At 37.9% G+C, this 14,230-nt stretch overlaps 1 protein-coding gene across 17 annotated transcripts in view; it reads left to right on the top strand.

The window, feature by feature from the left end:
- The window catches only part of WNK1 (WNK lysine deficient protein kinase 1), a 133,895-nt gene that overhangs the window by 92,638 nt on the left and 27,027 nt on the right, over positions 1–14,230 (top strand). For 7 of the 17 annotated variants that reach the window (XM_068561823.1, XM_068561825.1, XM_068561820.1 and 4 more), the window contains 3 exons: positions 2,933–4,174; positions 6,410–6,493; positions 13,059–13,208. In XM_068561823.1, coding sequence (XP_068417924.1) covers positions 2,933–4,174; positions 6,410–6,493; positions 13,059–13,208 — 1,476 coding nt within the window. The remainder of the gene's footprint in view (positions 1–2,932; positions 4,175–6,409; positions 6,494–13,058; positions 13,209–14,230) is intronic. The other 10 variants (XM_068561829.1, XM_068561828.1, XM_068561834.1 and 7 more) reach the window with 5 other exon arrangements.

The following is a 14,230-nucleotide window of genomic DNA, read 5'->3' as shown; positions in this document are numbered from 1 at the left end:
TATCAATTATAAGTGGAATTAAAAATAAAATAAAAGAGAAGCAAGAGTGGGAAAAAAAGAAAATGTAATCAATTACACAGTTCACAATATCTAAAAGGAAATAACAAACTTGCTCAGGACAGCCTTGCAGCATTAGATTTACTGCTTTGTAGCTATATCAAAACCTTTATGTTAAGATGCTTCAAACTTTCTAACTTTGTAAACCAAAGCTGAACCTCTGATGTGGCTGAAAAAAATTTAAAGTTATTCTTTAGAGAGTCACATTTCAGATATTTTTCCACTGACTACTTTAATAAAAATACAGAATGTTTCCTGTATCTATTATGAATTATGTCTAGAAAGCTAATGCTCTTCCTAGTAGAAAATGACTTTTTAGCTTTATAGATAAAGATAGGCAAGTGTAATAAGTAAAATACTGTGAGCCAACAACTTTTTTGTCTAATGCCTTCTAAAATAGAACTGAGAAATCTTTTATGTCTGAGGTTTCTAGAGCTCCTGCAAAGCGATCCAGGCTTAAAATCTTCTACATCTTATAATGTACGAGAAACTAATGGAATTCGTTCTTGTTTAATCTTAATAAGTTTGCAGAAGCTGCAAGCCAACATTCATCATTTTCCCTGTCTGTTCTGCTGCCTCAGTCAGTCGGTCATTCTTACTCGCACACTCATAACAATTAATGTTATTGCAGAATGTTTAGGAAGATACTTGGTCATTGTTGTGGTTGTTCATACGTGACCAACAGTGTAGAGAGAATAGTTACGATCTGGCAAGTGTGCTTTGCGGGATTCCGTCTCTCCTCAAAAAACGGCTTTGTGGAATTGGGGAGGATGGAATATTTCTTTACGTCAAGTACGCCCTGTTACCATTGTACGTTTGGTTATCCTGTTTTCAGAGTGCTGTGTTTTTCATGTGCGTGTTTGTTTTCTGTTTAGCCTCGTTGTGGCCGTAGCACGTCAGTTTGTGTCCCCCATCTTTCTGCTGTTCCCTCTCTGTCCCGCATCTCTCCCAGTGCTCCTTCCACCCCACCACCAGTGCTGTCTGCACCTCTTTCTCCTTCCCTCCTTCGGACTGCCCCTGAGGAAACCTTTGCCGAAAAGCTTTCTAAAGCATTGGAGAGTGTCCTGCCTATGCACTCTGCCTTTCAGCGCAAGCACCGACGCTCCAGCCTGCCTTCCCTCTTTGTCAGTACTGTATGTAACATAAACTTCCTGACAAAACTTATTACCAGTGAATACATCCAGGCATCAAGAATTTTAATACAAATTAAGTAAAGAACAGGGCTAGACTTAGTAATATATTATGCTTTTACGTTACCAGTTTTTCCTGTGGTTTCCCATAACTTTTTGTTATGTAAGGCTTTAAGGGGGAGAAAAGCAAGGGGGCCGTGAGAGAGAATGCGTCTAACACCCTTGGCATCTATCAGCGGGGAGCCATAAAATTGAGCTTTTGTTATATTCTCCTATCCCCCACCAACGTATTCAGATCCTTGCATTTTCATATCTTAGCAAAGAATGTGTGTATTATTTAATTTTAAACTCGTTGGCTTAATCAAAAGCAAATTTTCTCTTTATCAAACATTACCCAAACATGTTTTCTCCTCACTTTATTCCAAAGAGACACTAATGACACTGGATGAGTCCATTTTTTTCCAATAGTGAGTGAAGAATAATTGAAGAGGGGGAAAGTTGCTTTTAATTTGTTAGCTGTTGAAAATGAGGTGTCAACAAACTAAAAGGCCACATAATGTTCCCTCTTGGACATTTTTTTTCTTTGAATAAGGTGGGATCTTGACTCTAATGGAATACATTAGATACACATATAGTACATGTGATTTTCTTTGGCCCCATTAATGTCTATAGAAAGTCTGTCTTTCAGAGTTGTTTTAAACACTGTGGTACTTTGCTGCTGCTTTTCCAGATAGAGAATTTAGTTAACATTCTGATCTGGCAACCCCCAAATCTTGAGAGTTTTACCTAGGAGAATGATTAACTGCATAGTGTTTTATGGCTTTGGGATACTCTTTGCATAAACAACAGTAAAATGGAGCATTCTGAGTCAAAACAGAAACCTCCTTTTAGCTGTTGTGAAGAAGTAACAGTGGAGCCATTTTGCCTATTTGATAGGGGTCTTCCCTATTGAAAGAATGAAACTGATCTACCCTTTTAAAAAAAGAGTCCGTGAAAGTGAATTATTACAGTGTGTACTGTTTGCATTTGACAGGGTACGATTCTAACTTTAGAGTTTTTAATCTAGAACTGCCCCTGTGACAAAAAGTGCTATTAAATCAAGTTGGCTTTTATTTTAAATTATCCTTTTCACCTGATTTGAACACCGAATTAGTCAACACTTAACTAGAATCAGAAAAGTGGACATTCAATGATTTGGCATCTGTGACATGTTTCATGTAGTAAAATTAACTGCATCTGGTTTGGGGCAGACAGGGGAAAGACATGACAGTCACTAGCCAAGTTGTGTATATTTTACTATCCACCAAAAATCTCTTCTGATTTCTAGTCAGAAGACATACTGTTAATTGATCAGAAATGAACCCTGGAGCCTCTAACACACCAGCAGACAATAAGGCTTCAGAGTAGGAAGACTTGGTACAGTTATAAGTGAACATATAAACTGTAGGTAAAAGCAGAATAATCACTTAGAAGGTTAAATTCTTCCATTTCCTTTGAGAGGGGAAAGTTGTGGAAAAGCAGCTCTTATCTAATGCAAAGAGTCCCACAGAATAGTTTTATTGACCCTGGATGTATTTAATGGATTTTTACTATGCACATAATTTCCAAAAGCATTGTTATTTCTTTATTAATTATAAATTTGGTATAACCGTTTCATAGCATTACACAGAGTTACCCAATTGTGCATGTCAATGTAATTTCACATATGAATGTATGAATTACTTGTCTTATTCATGTTGATACAGCCTCAGTCCATGGCGCATCCGCGTGGGGGGACCCCAACATACCCAGAATCACAGATATTTTTCCCAACTATTCATGAACGTCCAGTTTCTTTTTCACCACCTCCCACCTGTCCACCGAAGGTGGCCATTTCCCAGCGGCGTAAGAGCACCTCCTTCCTGGAAGCCCAAACTCACCACTTCCAACCCCTGCTGAGGACTGTTGGCCAAAATCTTCTTCCACCTGGTAGCAGCCCAACTAACTGGACACCAGAGGCTGTAGTTATGTTGGGTACTGCAGCCAGTAGAGTCACTGGAGAGCCATGTGAGATACAGGTCCAGCCTATGTTTGAACCAACTCAAGTTTACAGTGACTATAGACCTGGACTGGTACTTCCGGAAGAAGCTCACTACTTTATTCCTCAGGAAGCAGTGTATCTAGCTGGGGTACAGTACCAGGCCCAGGTGGCAGAACAGTTTGAGGGTGTTCCATACAGCTCACCAGTCCTGTCAAGTCCTATGAGACAGACACCTGAACAGAAGCCAGGACAAGGGGGCCCTACCTCAAGTTCTGTCTTTGAATTTCCATCCGGACAGGCTTTCGTGGTAGGACACCTCCAGAATTTAAGATTAGATTCTGGACTGAGCCCAGGATCTCCCCTCTCTAGCATTTCTGCACCTATCAGTACAGATGCTACAGGCTTGAAATTTCACCCTGTCTTTGTTCCTCATTCTGCACCTGCCGTGTTAACTCATAACAGTGAGAGCAGAAGCAATTGTGTATTTGAGTTTCATGCTCATACTCCAAGCTCCTCTTCAGGAGAAGGAGGAGGAGGAGTTTTACCTCAGCGCATTTACCGAAATCGACAGGTTGCTGTGGACTTGAATCAGGAAGAACCACCTCCTCAATCCACAGGATTACACGGCCGCCTGCAGCCTGTGACTGAAGAACAGCATGATTTCCAGGCCCCAGAACTGACCGTCTCTGTGGTAGAGCCCACTGGACAGAGCTGGCCCATAGGAAGCCCAGAATATTCCAGTGATTCCTCACAAATCACTTCTTCAGACCCCAGTGATTTTCAATCACCTCCCCCTACAGGGGGAACAGCTGCACCTTTTGGCTCTGACGTCTCATTACCCTTTATCCGTCTGCCTCAGACAGTGTTACAAGAATCCCCACTTTTCTTCTGTTTCCCCCAAGGAGCCACATCTCCGCAGGTTTTATCTGCCTCATTTTCTTCAGGAGGATCTGCACTCCATCCACAGGTTATATAGGAAAACTTCCACGGTTCTTTTACACTACCGTACTGTGCACCATTACGTTTAAGTTTTCTATCCCTCCTTTCCATTCATGAGGGATATTGTTTAATTTTATTATGGAGTTTCTCCATTGGGGGGGGGGGTGATTTTAAACTACTTGTATTTAAGAGCAAAATATGAGACAGAAGCTGCCCGATTTACCTATAACATGTGTACACCCTTGGAATAGAGAGCACAAACACTTAGAATTTTAGTTACTCATCAAAATCAGTTACTTCTGTCCATATGTAGAGTGGACAGAGTTTTCAACTAGTAGTGAACACATAAATGTCTGTAAAGTTGACTGAGCATTGATTATTTACAAATACTAATGTGAAGTATTTCTTTCTCCCTAGAAACAAACATGGCTAGTTTTTAAAAAAATAGAGAAGATAACATTTCTTTTCCTGTAAAATGCAAAGAATGGAAAATAGAGAATCTTTCTTTTTCTTTTTTAAATAGTGTTAGGAATATACAGAGTTTTCATTAGTATGGAAGGATCTTAAAAGACAGAGAGGAAACATCTTAGGAATTTGTCTTAACAAATGAGGATGCCTTTTAAAAATGGCATTAGTCAAACAGGTCACTATGTATTATATGTTCAAATAAAATGTTAATCCACAAAATTGACTGATTCTAATTTTTAGCAACTAAGTTAGAATCTAGTGTGGGTGACGGGGGTTTTTTTGTTCTGTTTTAGGGATTTGTGGTACATGTTGCAAGGTAAAGACCATTAGATACCTCAGTTCTTAGATTTTTCCACAACAAATTTAGATTTTGTTGTTTATGAATATGAGCATATGCACCCTCTTGCAAATAAAGACAAAGTGATGGACGTAATAGCAATTCAAGAAGTGGAGTCAGTATTGACTATTTCATATATTATTCCTTTGATACATTTTGTCAAATGTATAAGTCTTACAAAATTTATGTAGGAGACTACGCAGTTAAATAGGAAACTTTGCAATTATATATTCAAGATATCATTTGGATGTTTTAAATATCCCACTCTCTTATAAAGTACTATATGTTCTTCTTCGTACTTTCGTCCTATGTTCTTCCCCCATCAGGGGCATAAATAACCCCAAAGATATACATAAAGTATCAGTTACCTAGAGCAGTACTAAGAAGCAGAAAGATCCAGAAACTTGAAAATCTGTGCTGTGTGCACATGCGGTACGGTACGCTCACGTTAACACACTGGTTGCCAGCCCATACTGTGAACGCGCATGCACTGCCAGCCTTGCGCCTTTAAACTCTCCAAAATGAAATTTCAGACATCAGGTAGTTTACAGAAAAGGTGCAGAAAGAGTGTATACTCACAGTGGTTAAGATGCAGTAGCATGTGATGTTCTATCCAAGTAAGCTTCAGAGAAGCCCCTCTAGATTGAAATGAAACAGCAAAGGTGGGCCTTTTCGTTTTCTTAGCTCACCTATTATCAAGTCCTGCATTCAGTTCTCACCTAATTTATTTTAACTTAAGATCTCTTCTAGGTGAGGGTTTCTCAAATTCCAACCGTATGGACGTTTTAGGTGAGACGGCTCTTTGCTGTGAGGGCTGCCCTGTGCATTTGTAGAGTGTTTAGCGGCATCCCTGGCCTCCCCCCACCAAGTACCAGCAGCAGTTGTGACAACCAAAACTAGCCCCAGACACTGCCAGACGTCCTTGGGAAGGGGCATGGGGTTCCCAGAGTGCCCCTGGTTGAGAGCCATTGCTCTAGGTACTTGGCAGGTAATGATGATAACAATTTTCTTTACATTTTTGACAAAAGTCACTATAGCACTACAAGAAATAGCAAAAGGAACCAAATAGCATTATTAAATACCCTTTTTTCTTCAATTGTTTGGATAGTTTTTTCACGTTGATAGTCTTATTATTTTTCCTGATTATTTTCAATAATAATTTTATTTTGAATCTTAACTATTTTGGCAAAAAATATAGCCTGAGCAGCGGGGTAGGTTAGGTTTTAACCATCAGTGGTTTTTGCATGGAATCAGAGTATGTTCTGTAATATGATCCTTCTCTAACCTTCTCTTTAAAAACATGCCCCAGCGGTCTCTCCCTACATACTTAATCAAGCGAATGTTTCATCTTGCTCAGGCAAACTCTCAGGAGCTCACATATTTATTGCAAAATCCTGACCTCTGTATAAACGTACCTTTGGGCTTCTCTAATTTTTTGTATTCACTTCTCTCCTTCAGGCACAGGGGCAGAGCCAGGGTCAGCAATCTTCAAGTAGTTTAACAGGGGTTTCATCCTCCCAACCCATACAACATTCTCAGCAGGTGAGAGCAACTCATTGCTACATTTTATGGATAAGCAATAGCCAAAACACTGTTTTACGTCTTTCATGAATTGGATTCCTGATGTAAATGGCTTGCTAAGTTTTTGAAAGGAAAATCCAGAGGCGTAGCATCTCCTGTCTTCAGTAACGTTTTAGAAAATCTTTTGTTTAATGTATTTTTGAATTGTCTATTAGATTAGACATATATTGAAATTCAAAAGAATTATTTTTACTGACATAGCTTATGTGCCTTCTTAAACAGATGATTCTACACTGTTTTAACAATGCGGTTGACCCTTGAACAGCACAGGGGGTTAGGGGCACAGGCCTTCTGCACAGTCGAAAATCTGTGCATAACTTTATGGTGGGTCCTCCCTCTCTGAAGTTACACATCGACAGATTAAACCAGTCTTGGATCGCATGGCACTGAAGTGTGTATTTATTGAAAAAAAATAACATATAAGTGAACCCACGCCGTTCAAACCTGTGTTATTCGAGGATCAGCTGTACAAAGAATATCAATTTTGTGTGTATGTATTTCACGATTTGTCCTTTTGTGAGCATCTTACCATTGCTTTCATTGTGCTTGACTCTAGTAATGCTCCGCTCCTTTTTAATTATTTCTCGTCTGTGGGGTGGGGCATCAGATTTTATGCTAAAATGAATGAAAGCCTAAGAACAACTACTTCAGGAACTTTAAAAAAATGTTTTAAACTTCTGATTTGGGGAATTTGTTCCCAAAGTTTCAGAGAACTCAAGGGATTAGTATAATGCTGATGTATTCAACAGCAAAACTGGTAATTGTAAAATTAAATATCTGTAGTGCATCACTGATATTAGTTAACAGTAGTTATTTACATGGAAATAATGCTTTGGGGGCACAATCGAATATTTATTATCTGTTTCAAATAAAATTTATAGCCACTACATGTGTCATAAAAACTTCCCAGTGAATTATCTTGTTGATAGTTCCCTATGCAGTGTGTTTTCAAACCACCAAATTCTAAATTGGCTTGTTTCTATTAAGTTTTGAAACTAAGTTTTTAATTCTCGTTACAAATGGCCTGCTCGCAGTCCAGCATGTGATCATGGAGTCGTTTGATGCTAGTTTACGATTAGATGTTCCTTGTACGAGATTAGTTTGGTTATACAGGCAAACCTCGTTTTACTGGGCTTCGCTTGCTTGTGCTTCGTAGGTACTACTTTTTTTTTTTTTTTTTTTTTTTTTTTTACAAATTGAAGATTTGTGTTAACCCTGCTTCAAGCAAGTCTGTTGGCACCATTTTTCCAACAGCATTTGCTCATTTCGTGTCTCTGTGTCACGTTTTGCTAATTCCCACACTTATTTCAAACTTCGTCATTATTATTATATTTGTTATGGTGATCTGTGATCAGTTATCTTTGATGTTACTATTGCAAAAGGATTATGACTTGCTGAAGGCTCAGATGATGGTTAGCATCTATTAACAATAAAGCATTTTTTAAGTTAAGGTACGCACATTGTCTTTTTAGTCATGATGCTGTTTCACACTTAATAGACTACAGTGAGGTATATGCACTAGGAAACAAAAAGTTCATGTGCTTGGATTATTGCAATATTCAATTTATTGCAGTGATCTGAACCAAACCTGTAATATCTCCGAGGTGCCTGTATATACATTTTCTCTGTGGCCAACACCTCTATCTTATAGAATGGAAGGGCTGGGAATTACATGTTTTGTCTTGCTCCTGCCCTTTCTTCCAGACAAGTGTCTGAATCTATATATAATTATTGTTCCGTTCAAGTAGTCACATTTTTGCCGACCGTAACAGGTTTAATTATATTAACAACCCCTGATAAGAATGCAAATTAAAAGTTACATAAAGCTGAGTGAGGACAGAAATGCTATCATGGATACCAGTCTCCTAATTCGCTTATCTTTGGACACAGGCCAATAGCAATAAAATGTGCAGATTTAAGTGTATGCTCTGTTTTTCCTTTTCCAAAGGAATTTGTTATGAAGCAGTGAAATAAGCCATTGAGTTTAATGGTGATGAAAGTATGCACAGTTGGGGGGGCGGGGGGCAGCTCCACAAATGTCAGGTTAAAAGAATCAGGTGCTTGACTCTTCTGGGAAAAGATATGACTAAATGGCTATCTCTACAGTACAAACAAAAATTCCCGTTTCAGTGATGCTTTTTTCAGATAGTTCTATTTTGTGAGTTATTTTAAATATAGGATGAGTTAAGTAGAATCATAAAATTGAGCCCCCTCAATCTAAATAAGTGTATGCAGTCTAGAATATTTAACTTTTCCAGGGTTGCATAACCAATAGATAGATAGAACTAAACATTACAAACCAGAATCCAAGATTTCTACAGTAGTTTTCTTTTTTCTGCATTAAAGTTCTACAGGGACTCATGATTCTGCAAAGGTGCCCAAGGAGCTGTATTTGTTTGTTTTATCTTCTGGGGTTCCACATATAGAAAAGAAATATTGTAAACTTTCTGTACTGTACAGTTAGAGTCTGTTTTTAGATCTGATTTTCGTTTTGCATACCGTCACGCCCCAACACCACCTTAGGAAACCATCTCTCTGATTTTACTAGTGTGAGGAAAGAGATGAACTTCAGCCAAAATTTACTTTATTTCTTGTGTTTCTGAAATATAGTGAATAAAGGATTGCTTCTTTTCACGTTTTTATCAAGAATCTCTTCTAGTGGTATATCGTGTCTTAATGAGGTACCAGAAATAGCTTTCTCCTACTGGAAATCTGAGTATTTTGCTGCCATGAAAGGTCATGAGCTACCCTGCTTCCTTAATAATTTCTTCCATAGGGCACATGTAGAGTCTGTAGGTATCTCTTACTTTTTGTTCAACTAAGGCTCATGAACATTTTTTTCAAGCACCCTTGTCCAACAGATAGTACATGGTCAGTACAGGCTGTATTCAAGAGGCAGTTTTATGCAAAGCATGATGCCAAGTTGCTATGCTAAACAGTACTTGTTTGGCTAAAGTGTTGATTATTAGCCAGTGTGATCGTGCAAAAAAAAAAAAAAACACACACCATATACTCCTGTCCTATCCAGAGGTGCCACTTCTCTATAAATGCTTTAATGTATAACTGGCATACACGCCTCTCAATTATTCTAAGCAAGGAGTGAGGGTATATGTGTATAAAACTGCTCATTTTTGACAGTACACACACACACACCCAACTAATTAAACAGTTTACACACACACACACACCCAACTAATTAAACAGTTTTTTCCTAACTGAGTTCATGCTCTGAAGGGCCATGTGCTAGGCACTGATGGACTACCAAGATGGATCATATAAGGCTACTTTCAGGGAGCCTGAATAATCTGGTAAACATATACGTCAACTCCTACAAAACGAGTAAGCATAATAGCTAACATTACATATACAGGGTGCAAAGCAATCTACCTGTATTTTTATTTAATCCTTCTATGAACCCTATAAATATAGGTACAATCATTATTTCCATTGTACAGATGGGAAAGCTGAAACGAGATCTGGAGAAGCTGAGTACTTTACCCAAACTTACACAGCTTCTAAAAGATAGAAAGAATTTAAATCCAAGTAGTCTGACTCCGTGAAAGGAGGAGACTATATCTCTTCTGAGCAGGGAGGGGGATATCAGTAGGTGTATGAAAGAGCATTTGAACTGGACTCTGATTATGAGTTAGATTCAGATGAAGGATGAGGAATATTCTAGGCCCAAAGAAAAGGGCAGGGGGGCAGTATAAGCAAGGTAGAAGGCACAAAGGTAGAAAGCTGTGAGACAGAAACAAATAAACCTTGGGTTCAGTGTAGCTAGAATACAGATAAGTCAGGACTTACGGTTAGGACTCCGTGCTCCCAATGCAGGGGGCACTAGTTTGATCCCTGGTCAGGGAACTAAGATCCCACATGCCACGTGGCACGGCCTAAAACATAACAAACGAACAAATAAGTGAAGTTGTGAGTTCAGGAAAGAGCTGATTGAATCCAAATCGTGATGTAAGCAAGGGTCTGCGTTGATGGGGGTGCGGGAGAGAGGTAATCGTGCACCCAAATATAAGGGGGGGGGGGTTTGCTCAGATTGAACTCTTACGAAGAAGGGGGATCACCACATAGTCAAATCTTCATCAGGCTCACATCACGGGGCTCTTACTGGTCTTTGCTTTGAACAGTAACACAAAAAAATATTAATGGAATAAAGTGAAACTGTTGAGAACAAGTGTGCCTGTAAGGCCCTTAAATGGTGTATGTAGTTGGAAATGTTTATAGGCAATATCTGACAGAATTGGTTTTATATCCGCCAAGACACTAAACATAGATTTTGTCCTTATTCTTAGGGGAACAACTTCACTGTTCCAGGTTCATTGTAAATAACATTTAAAGATCACTTAAAGGTTACACGAATATACACCTGTAAGACAATTGCAAAAACAAAAGAACTGTCCTAATACTAATAATCAAGCAGATGCTTGTCACTGCAGATTTTACCTCAAGACATAACTTAAAGAAAAAGTACTATGTGTTATGCGCCAGAAAAGCGAGATCATTCGTAGTGTAGCTTCCCTGAAGATGAAAATGCTGATGTGTAATTACATGTGAAGAATTTGAATGAGGCAAGGGGAGCAACATTTCTGAATTAGTATATTTATATAAGAGACAATCTTATTTAGGTATGAAAATTAATGACTTAGATAACTGTAGATAGTTCAAGGTGAATTCCTTGAAGTTTAAATACATTCAAGTTAACCAAAAAGGTTTTCTACTTTCTTGGTTCTTCTTTCTTAGTGGGAAAATGGGCAAAATTGTCTTATGTTCAGAGCTGCCTTATAGTTGGATACATATGATACATCTTAGTTGCTGAAAATAAATTTTATATAATTCAACAGCCATTTGTTCCTAATTTTTTTTAAGTTAAGAATACATTATCAGAAATAAATAAGGATAAAACAAACATGACTACTGTCACTATTACATTTCAGGATTCTTTTGATGGTTTTAATTGGTATAATAAGAAAGAAATGAGGAATAAATATCAGGAAAGCAAAAATATTATTTGCAGATTATCACCTAACGAAATCTAGGATGCTTGTTAAGGTGGGTAGATGCATAATAGACATAAAAACAAAAATAAATTAAGTCCTGGGGATGCAATGTACAGCATAGTGACTGTAGTTGATAATACTGTATTATATGTTTGAAGGCTGCTAAGAGTAGATTGTAAAAGTTCTCATCACAAGAAAAAAATTTGTAATTATGTGTGGTGATGGATGTTAACTAGACATATATCAAATCATTATGTTACATGTCAGTTATATCTCAGTTAAGATACATACACATACACATACCTTATCTTTATACCAGCAGTAGCTAATTAGTTATATGGACCAGGGCATATGTAAAAGGCTATCATTGGTTGTAGCATTATTTTAAGTAACAAAAAATTCAATCAACCGAAGTGTTCATCATTAGGATATCAGTGCCATTGATAAATAAAATGAAAATGGCATGTCAGAGAACAGTATTTATAAAACGGGTGTGTTTATGTTTTGTTTTTAAAAACAAAATCAACTTTTGTGTAAATGACCAATTATGCATAGAAGGAAATCCATAAAGTCGATGCACCAAACCACTAATTGTGATTGCCTGTGGAGAAATGAGGTTGGGTATTTTCATTTAACTCTGTTAATCTAATATATTGCTTAAAATTTTTATTACAAACAGTTGTTGTTTTTGTATTTAAAAATTAAAAATTTTAAATTAGTTATAGGTATTAAAGAGTCTTGAAAGTCAGCTATGAAGTTCAGATTTTTGTTAGGCTAGAGGGGGCCATTAATTTTATTGCAAAATTTAGTGTTTGGGTACAATTACATGCCATTCATCAAGTTTAGGTGTATTATACCAGAGTGCCTAGCACATGCTTGATTTCCAGATGACATTCCCTTTGCCGTACTTTGAGTTGAGTGATAGCGTCCTTGTTTTCAAAGAAGGAAACCTCATTTTGGCAGTAAAATGAGCAATCTCTAAGGTATCACAGCTAGCAAATGGTAAAGCTAAAGTTCAAAATTCAATGCTTTTCTCCCATTTTGTAGCCATTATCAAAGCTATTCTTTAAGCAAATTAATTACACAGTTGATGAAATATTGATAGATTAAGGGAAAGAGATTGGATTAGTTTAACATAGGACCAAAGTGAGAGCTGCTATCAAGAAATGGGAACAAAGAGGGAGGAATTTGGAGGAGAGAGGGTCTGTTTGGACGTGGTGTCTGAAGGTGTTTGTAAATACCTGAGCTGCTACTGGGGCAAGGAGCCTGTTAGGTGAAGAACCAGTGGTGACTCCAACTTTGAAACATGGGTTAGTTCTTGGTTGTACCATCACAAATAAAGAACACCAGATGAAAAAGAAAGATGTGTAAAAAGGGGAATTGGTGAATTTGGGTTTGTGCATGTCTAAATTTGATTACTAAAATTGCCATCTTTTACAGACACTGATAGGCAAACATACTTCCTTAGAAACATGCTGTTAATGACTTGAAATAAAACTGAGTGATGGTTTTCTTCTCAGCAGCAGGGAGTGCAGCAGACAGCCCCCTCTCAGCAGACAGCGCAGTATTCACTTCCCCAGACGTCAGCCTCCAGCGAGGCCATGACTGCACAGCCCGCAAGTCAGCCTCAACCTCCACAGTCCTTGTCGCATGTGTCAGCAGGAAAACAGGTGAACGCTTAACTTCTAGAAAGGAGTGCCACATGACTTCTACCTTCCCTAATGGTGAAAATTGGTTATTTTCACTGCAAAAATGAAGTGAAATTTGCTTCTTTTGTGTATATGCATTGGTTAATATAAATGGGTATATACAGCAGCGATAATCCAAAAATGTTTAACTTTTAGGTTTATCAGCCTAAAATCAGTTTGACAGGTATAGAACTGATAAAGGTGCTGTAGTAATTGAACCTATGACATTTTCTAGAATTGTCAGTTGTACCTATCATTCTAGGTTTGCAATTATGCTGTGTTTTCACGTAGATTTATGCATTGTTTCCTTCCCTCATTGCCTTCTGAAGTCATAAAAAACCCTTATATGGAACGATTTTTTTTTCTAAGTTATCCTTCTAGTCACTTGAAAAGTAACCCTGGGGACTTCCCTGGTGGTCCAGTGGCTAAGACTCCGTGCTCCCAATGCAGGGGGCCCAGGTTCGATCCCTGGTCAGAGAACTAGATCCCGCATGCTGTAACTAAAGATCCTGCGTGTTGCAACTAAGACCCGGCACAGCCAAATAAATAATAAATAAATATTTAAAAAAAAAAAAAAAAAAAGGAAAGAAAAGTAACCCTGTAGAAGATAAGCTCTTCTGAATGACCTTTTTTCAGCTTTAACATTGGGGCTTGTTGTGCTTGTATTGTTTCTGTTATATTTCATCACATGTGAGGTACTGTCAATTGTAAAATGCACCATTATTTTATGTAACACTGAGAACTGACATACCATTAATTGTAAGATATATCTTAATGTCATAAATGTTAAAATGACCAGGTGGTGGAAAGGGATGATTGCATCATACAATCAGTGAAATATAGTAATTAGACCTACTTTTACAGGCCTGTGTTAGACTTAAGAATTGTGGAAGCACTATGGGTGAGCTCTAACTCCACTGGGAAGGAAGTCCTTTGCATTTCAGTAATCACTGTAGTATCAGTTGTAGATTTAGTGGCAGCAAACATGCCAGTGGATTATGGTA

The sequence above is a fragment of the Eschrichtius robustus genome, chromosome 13 (genome assembly GCF_028021215.1).
Source record: "Eschrichtius robustus isolate mEscRob2 chromosome 13, mEscRob2.pri, whole genome shotgun sequence".
Lineage (NCBI taxonomy): Eukaryota > Metazoa > Chordata > Mammalia > Artiodactyla > Eschrichtiidae > Eschrichtius > Eschrichtius robustus.
The sequence above is the reverse complement of the archived record's forward strand: the minus strand, read 5'-3'. Positions and strand labels throughout refer to the sequence as shown.